The sequence below is a fragment of the Gymnoscopelus braueri genome (assembly GCF_963280865.1).
Source record: "Gymnoscopelus braueri genome assembly, chromosome: 1".
In the NCBI taxonomy this organism is placed as follows: Eukaryota; Metazoa; Chordata; class Actinopteri; order Myctophiformes; family Myctophidae; genus Gymnoscopelus; species Gymnoscopelus braueri.
The window spans coordinates 15,642,949-15,667,948 of NC_137603.1; the positions used below are offsets into that span (position 1 = coordinate 15,642,949).

General features: G+C 41.1%; 2 protein-coding genes across 2 annotated transcripts in view; one reads left to right on the forward strand and one right to left on the reverse strand.

Annotated features, from left to right (window-relative positions):
* Positions 1-4,337: 4,337 nt before the first annotated feature.
* ace2 (angiotensin I converting enzyme 2) lies at positions 4,338-22,350 on the forward strand (the record flags this gene model as incomplete). The annotated part of the gene is made up of 18 exons (XM_080431845.1): positions 4,338-4,523; positions 4,678-4,836; positions 5,536-5,629; positions 8,486-8,629; positions 11,278-11,393; positions 11,638-11,743; positions 12,651-12,748; positions 12,936-13,111; positions 14,508-14,734; positions 15,482-15,626; positions 16,286-16,384; positions 16,693-16,815; positions 18,034-18,215; positions 19,912-19,970; positions 20,237-20,334; positions 20,448-20,564; positions 20,882-21,076; positions 22,181-22,350. The coding sequence occupies 18 exons, from the start codon at positions 4,338-4,340 to the stop codon at positions 22,290-22,292; spliced, it is 2,436 nt and encodes an 811-aa protein (XP_080287971.1). The 3' UTR covers positions 22,293-22,350.
* A 2,606-nt stretch (positions 22,351-24,956) lies between these two features.
* Positions 24,957-25,000, reverse strand: part of LOC308099409 (uncharacterized protein) — a 4,162-nt gene continuing 4,118 nt past the window's right edge. The window contains exon 7 of the mRNA XM_080448149.1: positions 24,957-25,000. This exon is cut by the window's right edge and continues 690 nt beyond it. The gene's annotated coding sequence lies outside the window, so the exon portion shown is untranslated.

The window sequence follows — 25,000 nt, forward strand, 5'->3', positions numbered from 1 at the left end:
GGGTCCATTTGGTTCCATGTGGAGTTAAATTAACACATGGAGGATTTTCTGTGCAGCAATAGCTTCATTTCGACCCATTGGATTTGGATGAACTTCAGTTGTATATTTCCCTCAAAACAGTACTTTTTTTTAAATAAAAGAAGAAACCAAAACATTAATACAAATTAAAACAGGGAAACAAACCAGAATAAGTTAATATACTTTTTTTGTTTTGGTTTGTTTTGTTTATTTTATTTTATATATTTTTTTTTATCATTCCTTATCACTAAGTCAGATATAGGCCTAGGCCACACAATATATATAGGTTTTCTAGGCTATACACAGAATATAAGGCAGTATTCCAGTAAGTCCATTGAATTGATGTTTCCTGGACATCCATTCAGTTTTGCTGAATGTGAGCTTCCAGCATGCTATGCCGGACAGGCCAGTTGTTGCCTGTTCATTCATTGTACATTCATTGTGATCAGGCTTTGGGCTCTAGGCTTGGTCTATAGATACAGGTATGTCTGCAGAGAACTGCTGCTCCAGCTAATCTGAGGGAAAGCAGACTGACAGCAGTGGTGGGAAAAGTACTCAAAATGTTTACTTAAGTAAAAGTATCAATACTACAATGCAGAAACACCCTGTTACAAGTAAAAGTATAGTTCTGCAGAATGTCCCATCTTTTAATGTGTTAAAGTGTTTCTAAAATAACAGATCTACAAGCTCGCAACGCTTATAGATCGGCTATTTTCAAATAGCCAAAGTTTGAATTGGGCTGAAGTGGTTAATGTATGTTTTGTAATAATAATCAAAATCTACAGTAACTAGTAACTAAGTAACTAGTACTGTAACTATAAAGTTTTCAAATAATTGTAGTGGAGTAAGGCCTATTTGCCTCTCATGAGATGTAGCGGAGTAGAAGTAAAAATACAGAAAATTGGAAATACTGGGAAAAGTAAAAATGTTATTTAAGTACAGTACTTGAGTAAATGTACTTAATTACTTTACACCACTGACTGGATTTACACCATGACTTTATGAATTGAGTCCCCATGAAACAAGCCATAGGCTTTCTTGGGTTTTAAATCCTCTTAGCTGACCTTGTATTGAACTGTACTTTCCTGTGCTTTTTTTTTTTTTTTTTCAAACTGCTAATAAAGTATTCAATCAATCAATCAAAACAGTAGGGGAGAGTGGGGACAAAAGTAACACTCAATAATTCTAATTAGAAATAAGCTAGAGGGGTATGACTTCTTGTGCACATGCTCAGTAGGGTCCTCTCTCTGCCTATGGAAGGATAGAATGATCATTTCATATCAGCAGAAGTTTTCAACAAAAACAGATTTTGAGGTGTAAATGTACATTTTTGAGTGTACAGTATTTTCCTTCTGCTGTCTAAAGATAAGATGTCAGCTGATTTAAACTTAGATGAATTGTATCTCTATGTTATTGGTCACAAATTAACGTCAGCAGCCCATGCTAGTATAGGTGTTTCTAGCTAGAATATGGGATTTTATCATGGTTGTAACACAGTGAGTGGGGTCAATTGTAACAATGTGTTTTCAATGCAAGCATATTTTTTGTCTGGGATGACATATACTTTTTAACTTTTATGTTAGTAAATGAACATATTTCACTAAATGTCACTATATTTCAAAGTAAAAATACATTTAAATAAAAAATAGACTAAAAAACAAAATTGAAAAATAAAATAATTCGAATAAAATACGAAATAATTGTAATTATGTATATAAAAGTAAAAATGTTAAATTATAAAAAATACATATTACTTAGTGATGTGCTTTTATTTGAGATAAAGTGTGTTAATATGACTTATTTTTACAGTGTTGCAATTGCCCCCAACCACTGTTACAATTGCCCCCGTCATGGGGGCAATTGTAACTCTGACTTGCATTAAAAGTAATATTTTAGTCTTGTCCTTACTAGTGAAAGCTTATAAATGGTATTAGTAATCAGGGCACATATATATGTTTCTTAAAACAAAAGATGAGTAAATTTCAAGTATTCTGTGAATTGTGAAGGAAAATGTAACTTTTGTCTCGGGTCTCCCCGTATACGCCTGCATTCAGTGCTAGTAAGAACAGCAATAGATAAAAGTAGTAGCCTACTAAAATACAGTCATTTATTTAGTTTACAGGCTACTCCATCATTGTGAGCGTGTACATCGGTTATCTACGGCAAGCGACACCGTCGAACAACGAATATCAGGCTTGCCCTTTGCACCTGCACTTGACCATCATACAGATAGCCTTCCTATCCTCGTAGAACCTCATTTTCTATAGGCTATATTTTGAATTCTCTCATTTAGTTATTTATTTTCACATGCATGCCTTTATTAATAGCCTACCAGCCTCTTTCCATGTACATGCACTGAAATGTGTCAATTAACAGAGCTCCTTTATTCATGTATGTATCAATATAGAACTGTATTCAAGTTTAGTATTTTGTGATTGACTAAAGTGCCCCCCCTTGTGGAGAGTTCACGGTCATGAAGTAAGCACAGGGGCAGACCACCATACTCAGCTTTTATGAAGGTTAGGGGTCAGAGGTTAAGCCCTTCCAATAAGGGTAGAAACCATATACTTAAGTAAGCCTTTACTAATGCATGAATCATTTGTCATCATTAGTTCCTATTGCTCACCATCATAACACAACGTGTGTGTTTTAGTGTTGTGTGAAGCTCTTGTATTTCCTGTATAAAATAAAAACAATGTATTTTTTGATAATGGTATTTAGGGGGATTTTTCCCATTTCTGAATACATTGAGATGAATTTAGAGGCTTGGGTAACATATCTTGTATACAACCTGTATTTTCTCACTAATTGTTCAAAACCAAAACAACAATCAACTATAAATCGTTCCACCGCCTTTTAATGCCCTAGTGAATAATGCTATGGGAACATGTTAGTTAAAATCATTAGGGACTATAGCAAAACTAAAAGGGATATTCATTGGTCTACATTGGTGTTTGTTCAGTAACATAAATAAATGTTCAGGTGGGTTGCCAAATTCAGCCAATCAGGGGAGAGTACACATGTATCAGCTTCAGTTTGATAGTGTTCCAGTTCCAAATTTGTCTGTTCATTTCTTTGTGTCATTACTTCCAATTGCACTTGTTTAATCTGTATGCTGTGTGAGTTCTCTCTCCTGGTTGGATAGAAATTTGTATCCCAACCTGAAAATAAAATGTCTGTTTACTAAAGAGCTGGAGACACAGGGAGACCCCTGTTACTGAACAAACATTCTATAGCAATGATGACTATCAGAATATAGAGTTATTTAATACTTCCCTAGAAAAGAAATATCTCTTGACTTACCCTACCTTTAATGAACTATGCTCTGAGTGGATTCTTATCAGTCTTTAAGGCTAGAGAGTGTATGACTTGCTGTTTCGTTACTGAGTATATAACTAGTGTATATAACAGATAAGGAGATTGGAGGTTTATCTACTTCTATTGTTTCCTTGAAATAACACTCTCTGACAAAACATGTGTGTTCACAAAAATCTTAAAACTTACAGCTGTACAGTGACATCTATTATAGATGGGAAAAGGATGATGATATCTAATCATATTCCATATATTCCATATAGTGTGCGAGCTTACATTTGTGAGGCAATGGAATGATTCCCCCCCCCTTTGTTATTATGAAGTATTGTCATGACAGTGCTAACCGACTGTGGGAGTGCTGGCTCAGTCTTCTGACAGTTTGTCCTGTGCCAAATGAGATGATTCAGTGTAACATTTCTATTACAAAATGTGTGTGATAAGGAAGTATTCTAACTTGTGCTATTTATGGTGTCCTGTTCACATCCAGTAAACCGAAGGATCAAGGCTACTGGCTACTGCAGAGACCCCCCTCCCTTCCTGTCTCACACACACACACACACACACACCACACACACACACACACACACACACACACACACACACACACACACACACACACACACACACACACACACACACACACACACACACACACACACACACACACACACACACACACACACACACACACACACACACACCCACACACACACACACACACACACACACACACGAGAGATGAGTGTTGAGGTAGGAGCCACAATTAATTGTTCACATTTGAGAACTACTTAAACTGACCACAGATCAATAGGAACCCTCCACCATGTCAAGAGTAAGACATAGTGGTGACATGCCACGTCCAAGTCTGTGTAGGAAAACTGACATACACCCTCAATTATGACACTGTCCAAAGGCCAAGGCAACGGAGGGTTAATGATACGGTATAACAGCAAACACAGAGCCCAGCCCTTTTCAGTGCGTGTGGATGGACTTGAAGGACTAAGATGTCTGTCAGGATCCTTGCGTTGGTTCTGGCTCTGGTGTGCGGGGCTTATGGCCAGTCAGTGGAGGAAGGGGCACGAGCGTTCCTGGAGATATTTGATGCTGAAGCTACAGCCCGTATTTACCAGTACTCTCTGGCATCATGGGCCTATAACACGAACATCACACAGGAGAACTCAGACAAACTGGTAAGTGCTTAGAAAGCATTCCAAAGTTTACCTGAAAATTCTGGCATTGCATAATAAATGTGGCAATGTTCATTCCCAAGTTAAAACAATGAAGTTGTTGTCTAAGTTAACCATGGATGACTTGATGAGTATATGATCTCACTCCCGGCCCCAGTCTGAGCAAGGGAGCATCTGGGGAAACTTCTACACTGACATGTCAGAGGAGTCCCTGAAGTACAATATCACCGAGATCATGGATAAACAAATCAAGCTGCAGCTCATGTCTCTGCAAGACAAGGGTTCTGGAGCTCTATCTGCAGATAAAGCCGCACGAGTAAGACACACACTTGCTGAATGAATTCATGACTTTATTTTAGAAGAATGATCTACTGACTACTGTACATATAGCACACAGTAAAATGCATTACACTTTCAGATTTAACAGTTTGGATTTGACTGTGTATAGACAGCAGTTTCATGGACAGCACAGGACACCTTGTATTATATTGTAGATTGAACCTGCACCCCAGTAACTGTACTGAACTATACTGATTAATTCTAGTAGCTGCATAAGCATGTACTGTACAGTAGATATTGTATGCCAGTGATGCCATGCACTCTACTTTATCAATGATACTGCTGGTCCAAACATATGGGATGTCACTGTGACTGACTGTACAACTACTATTATTACAATATCACATAGATAATACACATACATATCTTTCTTGTTATCACATGACTGTATGCCCAGCATAGTTTGTTCCTGTCCTGTGTTCTCGAGAGCATTGGTTCTCAAAGTGGGGACCGGGGACCCCCAGGGGTCCTTGGGGTGGTACCAGGGGGTCCCCGGGAAAATTAATTAATAAAGTGTCATTTGGCTATTCAAGATATAAAAGCTCATAGCGCGGCTATGAGCTTGTAGATCTTCTATTTTTGAAAAATAGGGAAAATGTGTGCAAATCTTTTTAATATATATATATATTTTTTTAAGCGAACATTTGTAACTCTGTGCTTTCTTTGATATTTCCAGTTGAGTAAAGTGATGAGTGAAATGAATACAATCTACAGCACAGCAACTGTGTGCCTGATGGATGACCCCACGAACTGTCAGACTTTGGAGCCAGGTAGGCAAAGCATTTATCAAGATATTATTACAGCTACAGTATGAGTCTGCCTGCGAGGGTGGTCCAAAGTCACACGGCAGCTTATAAATAACAAACCCACTGACGAAAGTAGTGGGTGGAGTGGTGGATTTTATGAAAGTTGTAAGCAGACGATTTATATGAATCGGTACAGTGAAAACATATACCAGCGTCCCAACCTTTTTAGCATCAGGGCCCACTTGAAAATCTCGAAAGCATTCTGACATTTTCAGAGCATTATTTTAATGATGAATCAATCGATTGTGTTCCAGCATGGATCAATGGAACCAACGTATTACTTTAATTTCCCATTTATCTGCATTTATCTGTCCGGAACAGTATTATTGAGGATATAGTCAATCCTGGGAAGAGCTGTCTCCGGTACTCGTCCAGGCTGCGTAAACACTGGAGAGTCAGCCTCTATGTATGATTTTATGTTTTTTTTTTAAATGATGCCTTGTTATTTATTTGTTGTGTGATATTTGTATGTACTCTATGGACCCCCTGTGTGTCTGGAATAAAGTTTGAATTGAATTGAATTGAATTGTATCACAATGAAAAATCTTTTTTCAAGGTTTTAAAGAAAAAAGACCATGATTTAGTTTTTACTACAGTATACATATATTTTTTGGACTGGGATAACATCCTACAGTAAGTCCTATGTTTGCCTGTCGGAATGTGGGCGTTTAACAGGATACATAGATCACATAGTTGTTCTGCTTGTTCAGTATTATTGATTAATATTGCATACAGTAATACAGTCACTTTGTTTTAGCTGTGTCCCCTCCGCCGGCTCACACAGTTCACATCTCACACCCATGCATCATTTCAATAAATAAGCATAAACAAACCGCTTCACATGAACAATGTTGGTGTAATTAAGAAATTCGATAGGGGATATAATGTTTTCAGCCTGATCTCCAGAGAATACCGTAACATTGCACGGAACAGTGCACTTCATTCCGTGGATAGTCGCCTCGGAACTCCCAAATTGCGTGCATATGTACGGCGAGTCCCACGGTGGGCGTAACCAGTCGCAACACGGAAAAACCCGGAAGCAGAGCAGTCCGCACAATAAAATGTACGATTCTGTGCCTATCGGTACATAACTCAAACGGCGCTGAGTAGGCACAGGCGAATGTCCCACCGTTCAGGACGGCAACTCAGTCGCCTTAGCTCCCTCGGTGGTCCTTCACGGGGGGACAATTCGCCTGTGACTGCGCGCCTCCGAAATGGTTTTGTGACAAGGCAGCGCCGTACCATATGCACGCAATTCGGGAGTTCCGAGGCGGCTATCCACGGAATGAAGTGCACTCGTTCCGTGCAATGTTACGGTAATCTCTGGAGATCGGGTTGAATGTTTTATATAGCCCACCAGTGCGCCCCGCGGCCAACAGGTTGGGAATGGCTGACATAATCTATATTACAATTCGCAAACTGGCTGTACCTGTGTTTGTACCTGTGTTTGTACCAGGGGAAAAAAAAAAAACTGCGCACTGCGCATGCGTATTCACCGCTGTTGCCAGATCGTGCGCGAGTAACAAGCAACCAGCTTCATGAAAAAACACAAAGCTGCGCACTGCGCATGCGTCGACGCACTTTCTCTAACCAATTTACACCCACCTCACGCTTACAACACCTGGACATGGCAACCCAACCTCACTCTCTGAGCCTATCAGCGTCGTCGCTCATCGTTCTGTGATTGACAGCAAAAGTTGGCCAATCAGGTGGCGAGTTCGAGTGAGCCCGAATGCAGCCGAGTGCAGCCTGAAAAAAGACAAACGGCAGCCATTGTTGTTAGTGCGAGTGCCTCCACTTCTTACTTTCGGCTATAAAACGCTCTCAAACTTCTTCTTTGAGGCACGGAATTTACTTATATTCATATCGTTTGGATAGAAATTAGTTGTTTCACTTCATATGTGTGGTCAATTAATCATGACAGAGCCTATTTAAAAATAAAAATTCAGAGAACCGGCAGGGGCGGCCAGTCACACGCATGTATCCGAATAAGGCAACCTATTTTGGGCATGGCCATCTCAAAAGTCCCGTTGCGTCACATTAGTCGCGGAAACGCGCCAGAGACGGGGAGAGAGTGACACCACGCACGTCTCTCTGTGTGTGTGTGTGTGTGTGTGTGTGTGTGGTGGGGGTGGGGCGGGGGGGACAGCCATGCGCGCACACAGGGAGAGAGAGGGAGGGTGGGAGAGAGAGAATAGTGAGCCAAACAGCGACAGAGAATTTTCGCTGACGGACAGAGAGAGACAGAGAGGGAGAGAGGGAGAGAGAGAGAGAGGAAGAGAGGGAGGGAGGGAAAGAGAGAGAGAGGAAGAGAGGGAGGGAGGGAAAGAGAGAGAGAGGGAACGAGGGAGGGAGAGAGAGGAAGACAGGGAGAGAGAGAGGGCCAGAGGGGAGAGAGAGAGAGAGAGACAAGGAGATGGAGAGAGAGGGAGGACGGCAGGACGCGCTGCGTTGTTAAACATTTTAAAACTTTTTGGGGGGAAATTTTTATCCCACGATTTTTGAACACCAAAATAAGCGAGCCCTCGCTTATTTTTGCGCGGACGTAATTTGTTTGTCATTGTGGTGAATGTTGTGTCGAAACTTAATGTCAGAGTGTTTGAGTTGGAGCGCCTCAGTGCGGCTGCAGAGTTCATGTGCAACATCTTGCATGCGTGGCTGTGGCTTTACAGTTTTCCTTCGCTGTGTCTGTAGGTCACGGCCTGGAGACCCCAGGGTCTCCAGGGACCCCTAAGGGGGGGGGCGACCCTCTGGGTACTATACAAGTTCAGCTGTGGTGCATGAAGAAAACATGTGCATGTCTCCTGTAATGTGGTGCAGGCCTAGAACATGTAATGAGCAGCAGCCAGAACTACGCTGAACGTCTGCATGTGTGGGAGGGCTGGAGGAGAGAGACGGGGAAGAGGATGAGGCCGCTGTATGAGGATTACGTTGACTTGAAGAATGAAGCATCCAAACTCAATGGTAAGAGTTCAGAAAAGTTTACCATTTGCACTTCAAAATGAACTGCAGGCAGGAATGTCATGGTGGCCCCCCTCAGTATGGCACGATGCCCCTCAAAATTATAGGCTCTATGCACAGCAGCCACATAGGTGTTACCAATAATACTAATTAAGGCTCTGTTCCATTTGGTGTGGCACAGTGGTCGTCTTATTTTCAAGGACCCCCATAACTCTGAGAGTGTACAAATGGAACCAAATGGACCCTCACGGGTCCATTTGGTTCCATCCACCACAAGGGGCCATTTGGGAACCAAAATGGAGTGTTTCCAGTGAGCCCGCATGCACAATATCAGCACCCTGGCCAGGATGGAACAGAGCCTTCATTAGTATCATTGGTAACACCTGTGAAGGAAGTAAAAAGAGGCCCAACTTCTTTCCAATATGGCTGCTGTGCATAGAGCCTATTGTATTCCTTGAGGCCACAGTTGCCTTTATGCCCCACCCACACTGCCCCAAGTTGATTTCACAGTTTTTTTTAATCTCTGCGCTCGTTTCTTTCTCTTTTTTTGTTTGTTAGAAAAGCCAATTTAGTCGTTATTTCAATTAACCCCCACACACACATTTCTGTGTTGCCACTGGCTCCCCTGCCAGTGAGGAGGCCCCACCGAGAGGACGATGCCCCTCTATCCTACTCTTCCTGTTCAACATTCCCCGCTGACAGGTGCCTCCCCATCTTCAAAGAGTCCAGCCACTCTGATTAGTCCAGGGCTGAGTGTGTATACACGTGTGACTTTTTAAATATACCAATACATTATTTTGTGAAATAAATAGCCCTTTTCTTCATTTTTCCCATTTTTTTTGTGTAGGCAATTGTTATTTTCTTACTCCCCAATTTAGTCCATATGGCAATGAATTCTTCCTCACACATTTCTGTATTGTCACTGCTGTTGTACCCAGCTGGCTCACCTGCCAATGAGGATGAACCACCAGGATCCCCTAGACTTCGCGGTGGGGACGGGTACCTTACATTGCATTACATTACAGTCATTTAGCAGACGTTTTTATCCAAAGCGACTTACAATAAGTGCATTCAACATAGGAAGGGAACGAAACTACTAATCACCAGAAGTCTTAAGTGCATTTTCTTCTAAAACAAGCAACCAAGAGTATACCTAGCGCTAAGGTAAAAGTACAGCTACCTACTTTCTTAAACAGATGAGACAAATAGCTAAATCAAATGAGCAAGAGCCAAAACAAGTAAGTGTATCGAATAAACAAGATCCAATAAAACAATAAAACAAGAGTTCGTACAACTAGTTAACAACAAGTAGGCGAGGCGAAGAGGAAGGGTAGTGCTTCCTGAAGAGGAGGGTTTACCTTACCCCTCCACCCGAGCACACCCAATTCATTATTTCCATGGGTTGTGCACTGCACACATGTACTGCCTTTTTTCTTCAAGGTCAGGACATGGGCTTATAATGTAAATCTGCCACACAAAAAAAGTTTCAAATGATTTAGCTACAACAGCCAAGCCTTGTTGGTAGTAGATGATTACAAAATAACCAAAAATGGACAGAATGTTGAACTAGACTGTCTGAGATGAAACACATTTTTGGTAACAAGCAGCACAAATATGGCGCTGTGGAAAAAAACACAAACTACCTTGAGGTTTGTGCTTTGTGTACATTGATTGTTTCAATATGTGAAAAGTTCAGATAGAATGTAGGGCAGGAATTAATTATTACTGTGGACTTAAAGGGATACTTCACTCTCGGGCCGGGGACACATTTAAAAAAAATATTAAAAATAAATGAAAAAAGTTATGGAAAATTCATGGCCCCCTCACACATTAGTAGGACACTGCGTGTCGTGAGGGGGCCATGAATTTTCCATAACTTTTTTCATTTATTTTAAATGTGTCCCCGGCCCGAGAGTGAAGTATCCCTTTAAAGGTATTTAACTTTAAAACAGTTCTGGGGTCATTCTAACATCTACTCTGGCTTTTGACAGTTTTAAAGTTGCTTGATTCAATACTTAGATATTTGATATTCATTAGATCAGACACACACCCCTCCTATAAGCCCATTCGACTTCAGTCTCTATTTTAACCATGCTAGACTCATTTGAAACACACGTTCCTGGTTCTGGTGACTGATATTGTCCTGACAAGAAAAGATGGTGTCGAGGATAATGGCAGCTGACAGCTACCGGTAATCAGACAAATCTTCCCCAAAAAGGAAGGGAGTTCCCAGCACAATATAAGGTTCCTGAAAACCTGCATTTGTTTAACTTTTGTCATAACAACACTGACAAATCATTTAGGAAAAGTCCAAATACAGACAGCAGCTTATGGCAGATGTCTGTTCCATATACAAACATGTATAAATGGTGTCATTTATTGGTATTGGCCTGTCAGCCCACCCATCCCCACATGAAAATGAATGAATAAAAGCATAATCTTAAATCAAACCCCTCTCTCTCTCCCTCTCCCTCTCTCTCTCTCTCTCTCTCTCTCTCTCTCTCTCTGTCTGTCTGTCTGTCTGTCTGTCTGTCTGTCTGTCTGTCTGTTCTGTCTCTCTCTCTCTCTCTCTCTCTCTCTCTCTCTCTCTCTCTCTCTCTCTCTCTCTCTCTCTCTCTCTCTCTCTCTCTCTCTGACTAACAAACAAACAGGTTTTGAGGACTATGGCGCATACTGGAGATATAATTATGAAACTCTTGAGGATGAAGAAAAGTACAAATACACCAGGGATCAGCTAATGGCAGACTCCCGTTCCATATACGAACAAGTATGTCTAGTATTCATTCATTCTCTAGTATTCATTCATTCAAACCCTCTGATTCAACTCTGTGGGTGTTCAAATGTAACCACGGTCCATTTGGTTACATTTGTAGGTTCCCTGAGTTACAAATTGCTCAATGAACTGTGCATGCAAATTGCAATGTAAAGGTAAATGTTCTTGAGACACTTTGGGCCTAATACATACATTGGTTGTAGCAGGACAATGGCTAATTTATTATTGTTGTTCCCAGATCCTGCCCCTTTACAAGGAGCTCCACGCCTATGTAAGAGCCAAGCTTATGGATGCCTATCCTGGCCACATTGATTCACAAGGACCTCTGCCAGCACACTTGCTCGGTATGTATGTTGAGCAGGGGTGTGCTGGGACCAAAATTCAGCTCTGGGATTTTCCGAACCGGCCCACCGTTTTGGGGGCTGATTTGGTTTTGTCAACGGGGGGGGGGGCGTTTTAACCCAGCAACCCTATGTAAATTACACCACTGCTGAAAAACGTCCCAGCCCAACAGTAACGTAACTAATAATTGGGCCGCGCGACCCGGAAATTACCGTAATAATCCTAAAACGGGAGCTAAAAAAACTTTTATAAAAAAAATAAAAAATAAAAATCTTTTTTTTCTTTTTTTTTTTTTTTTTGGGGTGGCCCACCGGCCGTCTGGCGGCCCGTAAATGGCGCGGCCGTTCTGGAATTTCCCCGAATTTCCCAGTGGCCAGCACGTCCCTGATGTTGAGCAACTCGTTCTTGGAACAATGCTTTGGGAATGACTTCATATCAGCTCCATCACTATCACGGTTCTTCATAAATTGTTCTTGAGTTTGGATGTACACCCCTGTACCCATGGGCTAGGGTAAACAAACATTTAAACCTAGAGTAGTTCGGATATCTAGTTGTCCAGAACCGCCGATCCAACCAATATGTCCATATATGGGTAATGGGCATTCCAATATGTGCATATATATATATGAAGGGACAAGGGGGAAATGGCTTTACATTTTGTGTTTGGAATGTGAAAAATGTCATGTCATGCCCCCAACATGATTATGTATTTTGGCCATGTATGTAAGTAGCCAAAACATTAGACTTTAAACTGTTCCTCATTTTGCTGGGGACCCCTTGGTACCCCCTCAAGGACCCCTGGGGGTCCCCGGACCCCACTTTGAGAACCTCTGTTGTAGACCTTCCACAAGAAGGTCTCTTGGGAACTATGACATCAAATGATCTGTGACATTTGTGCTGTTTCTTCAGGTGACATGTGGGGGAGATTCTGGACCAACCTGTATCGTCTCTCTACTCCCTACCCTGAAAAAACTGATATTGATGTCACCGAAACGATGAAAGCAAATGTACGGTACTAAGTGAAGCAATTAGAACATACATGCTTGAGGTAAAGATAACAAAATACAATTGTGTAACTCAGAGTGGTTTATGCTGAGAAGTAGCTCAGAGAACTCCTTCTAACGCTATGGACCAGAGCTAGCTGAGAAGTAAATTACGGCTACTCAATTGGAGGGATACGATTTTGATTTTCAGGGCTGGGATGAGATGCGGCTGTTTCGAGAAGCAGAGACATTCTTCATGTCTGTGGGCCTGTACGAGATGTTTCCCAATTTCTGGACCAACTCCATGTTGGTGAAGCCAGAAGACGCCGGTAGGCAGGTGGTTTGTCACCCTACAGCCTGGGACATGGGCAACAAAGAGGACTTTAGGTATACGCTCATTTAAACCACCCACCTTACATGCACACACCATCATATGTGTTGAATGTGTGTGACACATGTTTATCCATAATGCAATACACAGCACAGTTATTTCGTTTTCCTGTCATTGTGGGGAAAGCTTTCGTGAGAAAATAGCCGATCGACAAGCTCACAATGCGATCGATCTGCTACCGATGCAGGGGTTTAAGTGGCTATAAGAGCATTCATATAAACGGCATGTGAAACACATTATAACAGGATATTTAAAGGTGGAGTAGTTACTATGGCGCTCAGGTGGTGCAGTGGTAAAGCAGCTGCTCATCGGTCTGGGGGTTCGAATCCACCGTGGTGCATCCGGCTTTGTCGATTTGGCCCCGTGTTCGGGGCGGGGAGGATAATATTTGTCACTACACGTACTCGTATACGGGCTGGGGGCCAGGAACCCCCAGAAGCAAAGATTTTAGTTAAAAATGTTTGCTTTAAAACAATATATATTCAAAGATTTGCACACATTTTCATAATTAAAAAAAAATAGCAGATCTACAAGCTCGTAGCGAGGCACTCGGTGCCGCGCTATGAGCTTGTATATCTGCTATTTTTGAATAGCCAAAGTGTAAAATAATGCTTTTTAGCTCAAATCAAAAAGTGACACAGATGCGTTCCAGGTCTTAATGGGTTAAGGGAATAGACGATAAGAATAAGTGCAAATTAAACCGATAAAATATGATGATAAAGTTACAGTGCAGCACAAGAAATGTATCAAAAACCCCAATAAAAGGCAGCAGCAAAATAGAAAAGTCTCCAGCTTTGATTTAGAAGAACTGAGAGTTGTAGCAGAAAATGTATCTGCAAATTTACACATAATGTAGCACAAGATCAGAAATCATTTTTTTGCCCTAAACCACAGTAGCAGGGTGATGTGCACAGAAACCCAACAGCTCTTACTTCACAGTATTCTTTCTCACTCTGTGGGTATGCGTACATATTCCAAAATGGAAACTCTTGGAAAAATTATGTTGATTAGTCTCTGAGTCAATTCCCCCTGGCAATAAAGATAACAAAAGAGTGCATGTTATCAGAAATCGACCGATACTCTTTTGAGTTAAATGCTTTTTTTAATGTTAAGATGCTTACAGGTCCATTTGGTTCCATCTGTGCACTCCTCAGAGTGGGATTTTACCGTGTACCTATACATCGACCACTACATTAAATTAAAAACAGCTGAGTTGATTTGAGGGCATGGAGGGGCGGTTTAAAGATTAACTTATTGGGATCAGAAATCTTTCACAGCACCTAAAGAGATGTTTGGTGTGCATGGCTTTTATCATTAGATCTAATTTATAACTGATATTGTATCATGCCATATAATCGCTGACCTTCGGACACCTCCGGTGCTGTTCCTCAGGATCAAAATGTGCACCTTGGTGGACATGGACAACTTCCTGACAGTGCACCATGAGATGGGCCACAACCAGTACCAGATGGCTTACCGTAACCTGAGCTATCTGCTGAGGGACGGGGCCAATGAGGGATTCCATGAGGCCGTGGGAGAAATCATGTCTCTCTCTGCAGCCACACCCAAACACCTGAAGGCACTAAAGCTCCTGCCTGCTGACTTCACTGACGATAAAGGTACGGTTGACATGCTTGACAAACATAAACACATTATCTAATATACATCATGCACATAACTTAACATTACAGTAGCCTATGTATGGACCAGGAGATATTAGAGTAGACTTTGGGACTTGATGTACCTCCAAACCCCATGCCTGCCGTCCTCTGACTGTGCCCAGGATAAAGGTATCCCTGCAGCCCAAGGACATTTGGGGTAGACATTACCATACCGGCACACTCCTGTGTACTTCAGAACACACAGATAGTAGCAAACACCAAGGTCCTGGGCTCCCTGCCAGCCATAATCCACCTTACTGAACTTTGTCACACGAGGACAGTACTGACTGTGAGAGATGTGTCATACTTTCCCACATACTGTACTATAGCTCTCAGTACAATGCTTCTAGAGTAGGCCAAGCCCTCATTAGTTCTTATGTCCTTAATCCTTAAACCCTATATACTTTGCTGTACATCAAACAGCTAAATTAACCACTATTTTCACAGAATGTTTGCCTATTTTGTATCTGTTTTACGTTCATGTGTTTAAGTGCAAGATGTTGTGATATACTCTTGATAAGGCAAAGGACATGAGGCCTCAGATGACAGTTGGCTGTATGATACTGTTAAAATGTAAAAACGAAAAACGTAAATCTTTTACCTTCCAGAGCAGAGACATGCACAGTCCCTAAACCCTTTGGTTCATCATATGTTTTTGTAAATTGAAATGTCATTCACTGTGTCTTTTGTTTGGCGTGAATACAGAAACTGAGATCAACTTCTTAATGAAGCAAGCCCTGACTATTGTGGCCACGCTGCCTTTCACCTACATGTTGGAAGAGTGGAGGTGGGAAGTCTTCCAAGGGAAGATCCCCAAGGATAAGTGGATGGAGAAGTGGTGGGAGATGAAGTACGTACCATAGCCTCTGGAGAATGTATATGGTTCTGACTCGCGACCCCACCTAAATCTGAAGGTCATTTATACACATAAACTTGCACGTTCGGTGCGCATTTGTAATGTATTATAATGGTAAAATGTTCCATTTGTAATCATTTTTAGATTGTATTTCATCCATTCTGTTGAATTTAAACAAATCTTCAGTTGTATTTAAAGGTGGCGTAAGTGAGATTCTTTCATTCTTATCAGCTACAATTTTATAGTGTTCCAATTCCAATTTTGGTCTGCTCTTTTTTTTTTCACTACTTCCAATTCAACATGTTTATATATGAGTTCTCTCACCTCTACTGATTGCATGAAATTGTTATCCCGACCTAAAATTTATTTTCTGTTTACTAAAGAGCTGGAGAGATTGAGAGACCCCTGTTACTGGGGGGGGGGGGCACTCTATTATAGCACCAATGATTACTATGGGAATGCAGAGCTAACACTTACTTTAACAACAACAAAAAGGTTCCTTTGAAGTACTTTGTATCTTTGTTTTGATGTGCTATGTATGACCTCGTCACATAAGGGTGCCGGGTCAGATCTGTTTTTATTCCAAAGTCTATGATTACAGAATTGGCCACTAGATGTCAGTGTTGACAGGGAATGTTCTCTTGCTCTATCAGGAGGGAGCTGGTTGGTGTGGTGGAGCCAGTGCCCAGAGATGAGGCATACTGCGACCCACCTGCCCTGTTCCATGTGTCTGGAGACTACTCCTTCATCAGGTACAGTAGCACTCAAACTTAAAATGTTATTTCTGAGAGTGTACAAATGGAACCAAATAGATCTATAACTCTGAGAGTTACAGACCTGTATGCGTCCATTTGGAGGCCCTATTAATAATAATAATCATAATAATAATAATAATGAACTGACTATTGAATTCTGGATCAGAAGGTCTCAGATTGGAGCAATCCATTTTTGTTAAGGGAAGAAATCATTGTCTCTGGGCTCTGTGTGCTCTAAGTCTACAGTAGGTATATGTGCGTTTATTTGCATGTGTAATTACAGTATGTATGTCTGTGTGTAACAGGTACTTCACCAGAACCATTTACCAGTTCCAGTTCCAGGAAGCCCTTTGTAAGGAGGCAGGACACGCAGAGGCCTTGTTTAAGTGTGACATCACTAACTCTACAGCAGCAGGAACTAAACTGAGGTACACATTACTTCCTTTCTTTTCTCCTCTATGCATTAGTGAAACATGAATTACTTTTTGATGATGATATCTGTGGTAAACATTTGTTTAGTACGTCACTTAAAGTAGCCTATAATACTTTTGATTAGCTTTTCCTCATTGACATAATACATACTGTAGAAAGATACAGTGAAATTCCAGTGTTAATTTAACCACTCAAACCCTATAGACAAATCCACAGAGCGCTCCCCTGGTGCAATCATAACTACGGTGTCAGAATGCACACCGCAGCAGGAGTCTGACACCGCAGCGCTCTCTGGATTTGTCTATACTTTGCCTCCTGGAATATCTTTGCTGAAAATATAGCAGATCTACAGGCTCACAACATGGCAGAACCAATGGGATGCTTTGCCATGTCCATATGGTTCCAATTGTACACTCTTCGGAGTTAAATTAACACTAATGATTTTACTGCGTACTGTATCATATCTAAGCCTCATATAGGTCAACGTGGTCAATATCGTCGTCAATATTGTCATCAATGTCGAAAAACAAACTGATCCGACTACTTCTCGGCCTAAAGCCCATGACCCACCTAATTCCAACACACTGTGCTAGTCTGGGATGGCTCAGGGTAGAAGCCATGTTAATCAAATACAAATGGGATTGGTATTTAAGATAGTCAAAGGGGCAGTGCCCTCAATACTGACTAACTATTTCTCCAAAGTGAGTGACACCCACAGCCACAATACTAGAGGGAGAGACGATCTGGTACTACCCAAATATAGAACAAACATGGGAAAAGTCTCATTATACTAGTCTGCCACCAAAATGTGGAATGCCCTGACACCACTCATTAAAAATTATGAATCACTGGTTTCTTTCAAAACTAGCCTGAAAAACTATCTATCAGGAGACCACAGGGGGGGGGCGGGTAAATGCAATTTCCCATAGAAAGGAGGTGTCATTCACTGCTGAAAATATTCCCCTTTCTCCTTTGTACATAAAGTGTTTTGTATTTGTTAATGTATTCATACATGTATTAAATTTTCTCATCTTGTTATGCTATGTTGATGAATTGAATACATAGGACCACAATGGAAACAAGTTCCCAGGACCTTTTTATGTTTTCCTTTACCCTTAATGTCTGACTGTACCACGTGCTGTTTACATTTCTGACTCTAAAGCATTCAATCAATCAATCATAATTTCATCAATGTCTTATTTGCTCTACTTCAGGAATATGTTGGAGCTAGGAAGATCCGAATCCTGGACCAGAGCACTAGAAACGATCACCGGTACTACAACAAGGATGGATGCTGGCCCACTGTTGGACTATTTTAAAGACCTGCAAGTGTGGTTGGAGGAGGACAACAGGAAGAACAACAGAACCGTAGGCTGGAAGACCACAGTAGATCCATGTGAGTATCGCTGAATACAATGAAACATCGATATCAGTACCGCACTACACTTTGCAATTTATACTGCAGTGCTGGAAGAAGTACTCTGATTTTTTTAAGTAAAAGCAGAAATACCGCAATATAGAAATACAAAAGTAAAAGCACATAATTGGCACAACATTGGCATCAAAATATACTTAAAGTGTCAAAAGCAAAAGTACAAAATGTCAAACTGTTTAAAAAGAATTGCAGATCTACAAGCTCACAACAACACATTGCATATTTTTATTATTAATACAAACCACTTCAGCTATTCAAATATAGCTGATCTACAAGTAAGTAGTAACCAAAGTTACTTTGTGAGTACCGAAGTAAGTAAAAAGTACAATATTTGCCTCTGAGATGTAGTGGAGTAGAAGAATCGAATCAAACAAAGTAAAGTAAAAGTACCTCAAAGTTGTACGTTAAGTACAGTACTTGAGTAAATGTACTTAGTTACTTTGCACCAATGCTATACAGGCTGTTTGCAGGATGCTGAGGGAATAGTTTCCTATTCAGTCTGTAGTCTCTTTCTCTTCCATGACTGAGCTGTTCAGTAACAAATTGAAATTCAAAAGGGAACGGCGTGGCTCCAATGATCTCGTTGATCTTGGACTTTCATGTGGCCAGCAAGAGACGTCAATCTATGACATATCTATGACGTACGATGACTCCAGATTTGGGCAGGTTTTCAGCCCGATCCGAGTCTCATTGACATACGTTATGAAATTAAAGTTAAATAAAAAAAATCACACCCAGTGTGAAGTGGGCGGTGTGGTCATCACAGTGGTCATCATAGTGATGGAAGCTCACTTTAAAAAAAAATGATTTTTTTGAAGTGCATAATCCTATTTATAGGTTATTATTGTCATCATGTGTCTCGCTAGCCAATCACAGTGCTGAATAGAGTCAGCCAATAGAGTCCGCCAATCACAGTACAGCTAGGGGTGTACTAATGAGCCAATCACAATACAGCTAATGAGGTGTCCCAACCCCACTTATAGGGGCGGCTACACCGCCCAAAAATAAAAAATATGTATATGTAGAGATAGTAAGTTCGCCTACTGGCAGTGTACGCAAGAAATGTGCCACTGATCAGTCCAGCGGTTTGCGAGATTTGCTCTGGACAAGCACACAGACACACACAGGCCTTTTTGGGGGAAGTAGGCTACAGAAGAACAGACCTATGTCACATTTATATCATGACATAGAGTTGTATAATCTAAAGAATTCAGTCAGGGTGAAGTGTTGACAATTTATTGAAGAAAATTCTGGCAGAAAAACAGCGTTACAGATCATAGCATCAGGCCTCCTGGCCTGGGCTGGCAGCGCTGAGGGGCAGAAGCTTTTTGAGCTCCAATCTCAGACAGTTCTTATGGTGTCCACTCTTATGTTATTTTAAATGGTCCTACTGTATAAGGATATGTACTAAAGATAAGGACAACAAAATACAAATAGTTACAGAAGTACAGATTCTCTGACTGAGTGTAAGAGTAAGCATGGGGGAGTCAGCTGTTAGATTGACAGCTGCAGTCGAGTTATAATTAGTTACATTGGTGTGAAGATTTGCTGACTAGATATTGAGTGAGATTAAATGGAAGGCCGACAAGTACACAATAATACATTTATTTGGCAATCTATAAATTCAGCCACCATTTAAAAAAAAATCTCTTTACAGATTCAAAGTATGCCTACAAAGTGAGGCTTAGTTTGAAGGCTGCCATGGGCGATGACGCTGTGAGTATTCCTAATATTGAGCAAATGCTTTCTTCTGCTATAAACAATTCAGTGGGTTGTCCCGGAAACGTTTCCCTATGTAACCATGGTCACAATAGTACTGTAAATTCTTTCCTTTTTTCAAATAACTGCACCTAATATGGCAACGGTTTGACTATCGTACAACAGTAACTTGCATTCTGCTTTATTTTCTGCCAAAACAAATACTAACACAGAGTTAATTTATTTTGTAACTCTAATTTTACTGTGTGTATGATCTGTTTCAGTATCCTTGGAATTCCAATGAGATGTACCTATTCAGGACCAACGTGGCATACGCTATGAGACAGTATTACAGCCAAAAGAACTTGACCATACCTTTCACGTCAGTATCAACTCTAATTACATGACCGCTGGAAATGACTGATGTACAATACTCTGTCCTCCTAATTCTCTCTTATCCATAGTTTCATATCTGCTTTCCGTTTGCGCCAACAGATCAGAAGACGTCCGTACCTACAAAGAGACACCCAGGATCTCTTTCTATTTCTATGTTACAAACCCAACAAGCCCGTCTGAGTTCATCCCTAAGGAAGACGTTGAGGCTGCCATACAGTGAGAACATTTCTATATACTGTGCATTCATTTAAATTGGAAGTGCTATTGATTATTTCTACTGTAACAAAAAGTATTTGGTGGTCACTTTTATCCAAAGAGCCTTTTTGCTGTATGGAAGATTCAACTCTCATTCAATTCAATTCAAGTTTGGCAAAAGGGTATCTCTTTGCCAAGAGTAATTTACTAGACTGCAACGCCTCAAGTGGAGCAGCCCTTTATTATGTCCAGCCCAATTGGACCTCTGCATAGAGAATGAATGGGTGTGGTCCGACTACATTAAGGGACAATTAATCCTTTTTTTAAATTGAACCTAGATTATCTCGTGGTCGCATCAACAACGCCTTTGGCTTGGACGACAAGACGCTGGAATTCGAGGGTCTCCTAGCAACGCTTGCCCCGCCTGTTGAGCAACCGGTGACGATATGGCTGGTGGTGTTCGGGGTGGTCATGGGAGTTGTGGTCCTAATGGGATTCTACCTCGTCATCAGTGGCTTCAGAGATCGCAAGAAGTGAGTCTGTTCTCAAGCGGTGCATAGGGAAATTGTACACAACCATACGCATTGTTCAATATTTTACACAATGACATGCACGCTCTCACCTAGTTTATACTGTATAAGACCAGCTAAGCTACATCAGTTCACTGACAAAGCCGTCAGACTTCAATGACAGACATTTCAGTAGGTATGAGCCCAGAAGTGGCTCACAACCTGTGAGATGTGACAGGGATTGTCTTACACTGTATAAATTAGGGTTCACACACACACACACACACACACACACACACACACACACACACACACACACACACACACACACACACACACACACACACACACACACACACACACACACACACACACACACACACACACAAACCTCAGGTGTTGCTGCACTTCCGTCAACCATCACTGCTACATACATTCTATTATCATATTTGCCATTATCTCCATCCACACAATCTGTATATATCGTCTCTGTCGGGTGGGTAGTAAGATCAAGTGTAGGGCATTAATTGAAATGAAAATGATGAAAAAAAACTGAAGTTAAAATATGGAGATAAGAGGTTTCTGCCCGACAGCGACAAAGCCAACACAGCGACGATATGTTTCCACTTGGTACCATCATACAGAGGTTTACCTGGTCTGAAATGTGTATTACAAATCAAATTGACTTGACTTGACAAACAAACACTGACTCTGACTGAGATCTAAATAAGAAAAAGAGGTTGCGGATCAACAATGGGTTTTCTCAGTGGAGTGCTAAATCCAGTATACTGTACATATAAAAAGTAGGAATTGAAAAAGATCCCCAAAAGGTAGCACATCCAAAATTTCAAATGAGAGGACAACGTACTCACATTTCCACTTTTTTTTATTGGCACACACCAATAAACAAACGCTTTCGTTTATTGGTGTGTGCCAATAAAAAAAGTGGATGTGCTACCTTTTGGGGATTTTCTCAATTCCTACTTTTTATCTGACTGAGATGTATTGTCACATTGCCTGACCATGCTGTATACTTGTAGATCTATTGTCACATTGCCTGACCATGCTGTATACTTGTAGATCTATTGTCACATTGCCTGACCATGCTGTATACTTGTGTGTTTGCAGGAAAGCGGCGGCTCAGGCAGAAGTGGAGAACCCCTATGATGGCAGCATAGACGGCGCTGCCAATAAAACCTATGAGAACGACGAAGAAGAGCAAACCGAGGCCAGATTCTGATCGCAGTGTTGCGTCTAAACCAGGGGTCTTCAACGTTTTTCAGGCCAAGGACCCCCTAGCTGAGAGAGAGATGAAGCAGGGACCCCCTCTATATTGTACAAAATTGTGTTTCAGATCACTTGGTCTGCTCTTTTTTCCCTCTACACATATACCTCTTTGCCAAAAATAGCAGATCTACAAGCTCACAACGCCTCGCACTGTGAGGCGTCGTGAGCTTGTAGATCGGCTGTTTTTGGCCAAAGTTCTCCTCAGAAAAGGGATGCTAGGGTTCAAGTGGTTAAAGTAAAAAATATGATCATATCACACAAAGATTTGGCGAACCTCCTTGTAGTAACTCTGAGGACCCTCTATGGGTCCCGGACCCCCTGTTGAAGACCCCTGGTCTAAACTAAAGCACTGGTTCTCAAAGGTTTTCAAGTCAAGGACCCCCAAATTGATCTGGATTTGGCTGCGGATCCCCCATGTGCCAGGGACTCCCAGAAGAGAAGATTTAAAAATCGTTAAAACGTTTTCCAAACATTTTCAATATTTTTTAAAAACTAAAATATCAGATGTAAAAGCTTGCAGCTCAGCACACAGTGACGCGCTGTGCGCTTGTAGATCTGCTATTTTTGAATAGCCAACGTATAAATGGATAAAGTGGTTAAAATGGTTGTGATGCTGCATTAACTACTTTTGCTGGGGACCCCCTGGAACCCCCCTCAAGAACCCCTGGGGGTCCCCGGACCCCACTTTGAGAACCAATGGTCTAAAGTCCTCAGTGTTAATTAATCTCTGAGAGTGTACAAATGTACACCAGTGGACCCGTAACAGGTCCATTGGCTTACATTTGTACACTCTCTGAGTAACAAATGGATAAATGAACAGTGTAATGAATGTGGGGGGATTGCCCTCTATAATACATACAATCACCTTTTTTTTTAAGAAAGGGCAGTAAATGAAACTTTGTTCTCTTTGCTTTTGTCAACACAGCAGACTCTTATTAAACATGTACAGTACATACAGTAACTGTAAATTGTGTACATGTGTACAAGTTGAAAAGTGTTTTGTAAATCTCAGAAAACTATAATATATAAGTAATGTTTCCTGTTAGAATTTATAGTTAATGCATTAATTTCCATTGTATAATTTATGCATTGATTGAACTGTATGAATCAAAACAATGTCTTTTTTTCTCCTCTTGTTTGACCAGTTTTTATAATATAGTTTGTTGATTACTTTTTGATGCTGTAATTGTGATTTTTTTTTTAGGTATTAAAAAGGTCGTAAAAGTCCTGAAGTATCCGTTCAAACATGGGTTCCATATAATTAATCATATCCCATACTGAGATGCAGAATTGTGTGTAGCTGAGCGGCAGGTAGTGGAAAAAACCCTGACAATACCCTCCAATTTGAATTTGCTATTGATGTGTTGATCAAGTCAACCCTTTAAGATCCTGGTCTTTGTCCTGGAGCAGAAGCTACCCGCTTTAAGTGAGAACCAAAACAAGTCGCTGAGCCAAAACCTTTTGTTACCAAGTGGTTGATTATAATACTATTGTCCTAGTGTATACAGACTGTTTGAAGCTAGCCCCCCTGGAGTCCAGGTGATGCTACCCCTGTCTTGAACTAATTATAATCCCTTTGTTCCTTCCTGGGTGTTGGCTACAGACAGGGAATGCGTAGTGGTTAGGCAGAGGACAGCAAGTCTACAGAAGAAAGTTTGGCTTTAACTCTGTCAAGTTGAGTAGGACTATGTACACAATACTAAAAGCCTTTTAAATGAGTAGTTGAAATGATTAAAGTCTTGATAACTATGACCTGTGTTGTAAACAAAGAGAAATGTCATTTAGGGAAAATATTCAGTCTGAAGTAACTGCTGTTTTGTTGACTCATTGGATTTCTAACTACTGTTTGTAAACATGAAAGTATAAAGTGTGTGGTCTTATTCTAAAGCTTAAGAGATGTTGAACAAGAATGACTAAACCAGCCTTTGTGTAATAGTAAAGTTTGATAATTGGAAATAAGACAAGTTGGCACACTGTAAGGACAATGCTAATGTGTTTAACAGGATGTTTGTGGGGGTTCGGCCACGACTCCTCAAGTATTCATGTATTTGATGTGATAGGCCCACGGGGATTAGGGGCTGGGTTTAGCTACCTGACCCCTCCCCTTGTGAGCAGAAGGTAGACAGAGTATAAAATGACATGCTTGTATGAAAATGCGGCGCGCTGCTAATCTGACTACCTGGCAGTTTGCCTGTTGGGTGGAATAAAATGATATCTAACTGAAAACCTTGGACCGGATCCTCCATTATTGAACCTTTCTCCAGGAGACTAATACAGCCACTCTCTCGACCAGGAATATACTTCAGTCCTTAAATTGTCCCTTCACTGTCATCTGGGGACTTGCCCTGGGGGTCCTGACCCACAGGTTGAGAACCACTGCACTAAGAGAAAGGCAGTAGTTTCTTTTACAGTTGCTTAGAATACCCATTGATGATGTCATTGGTAGGCAGGTTTCTGAGACATAGAGTGAGTAGAGTGAGCCATCTTAGAATGAGCATTAGTGAGGACCAACTATATGAAAATAAGGTTGAAAATGGGTGATGTGCTCCGTTAATAAACGTACTAATAAACTACTACTAATACATACTGATTCAATACATACTGATGAAGGCAGACAGACAGAAATGACATTTTTATTGGTGAATAATTCATTTCCTCTTG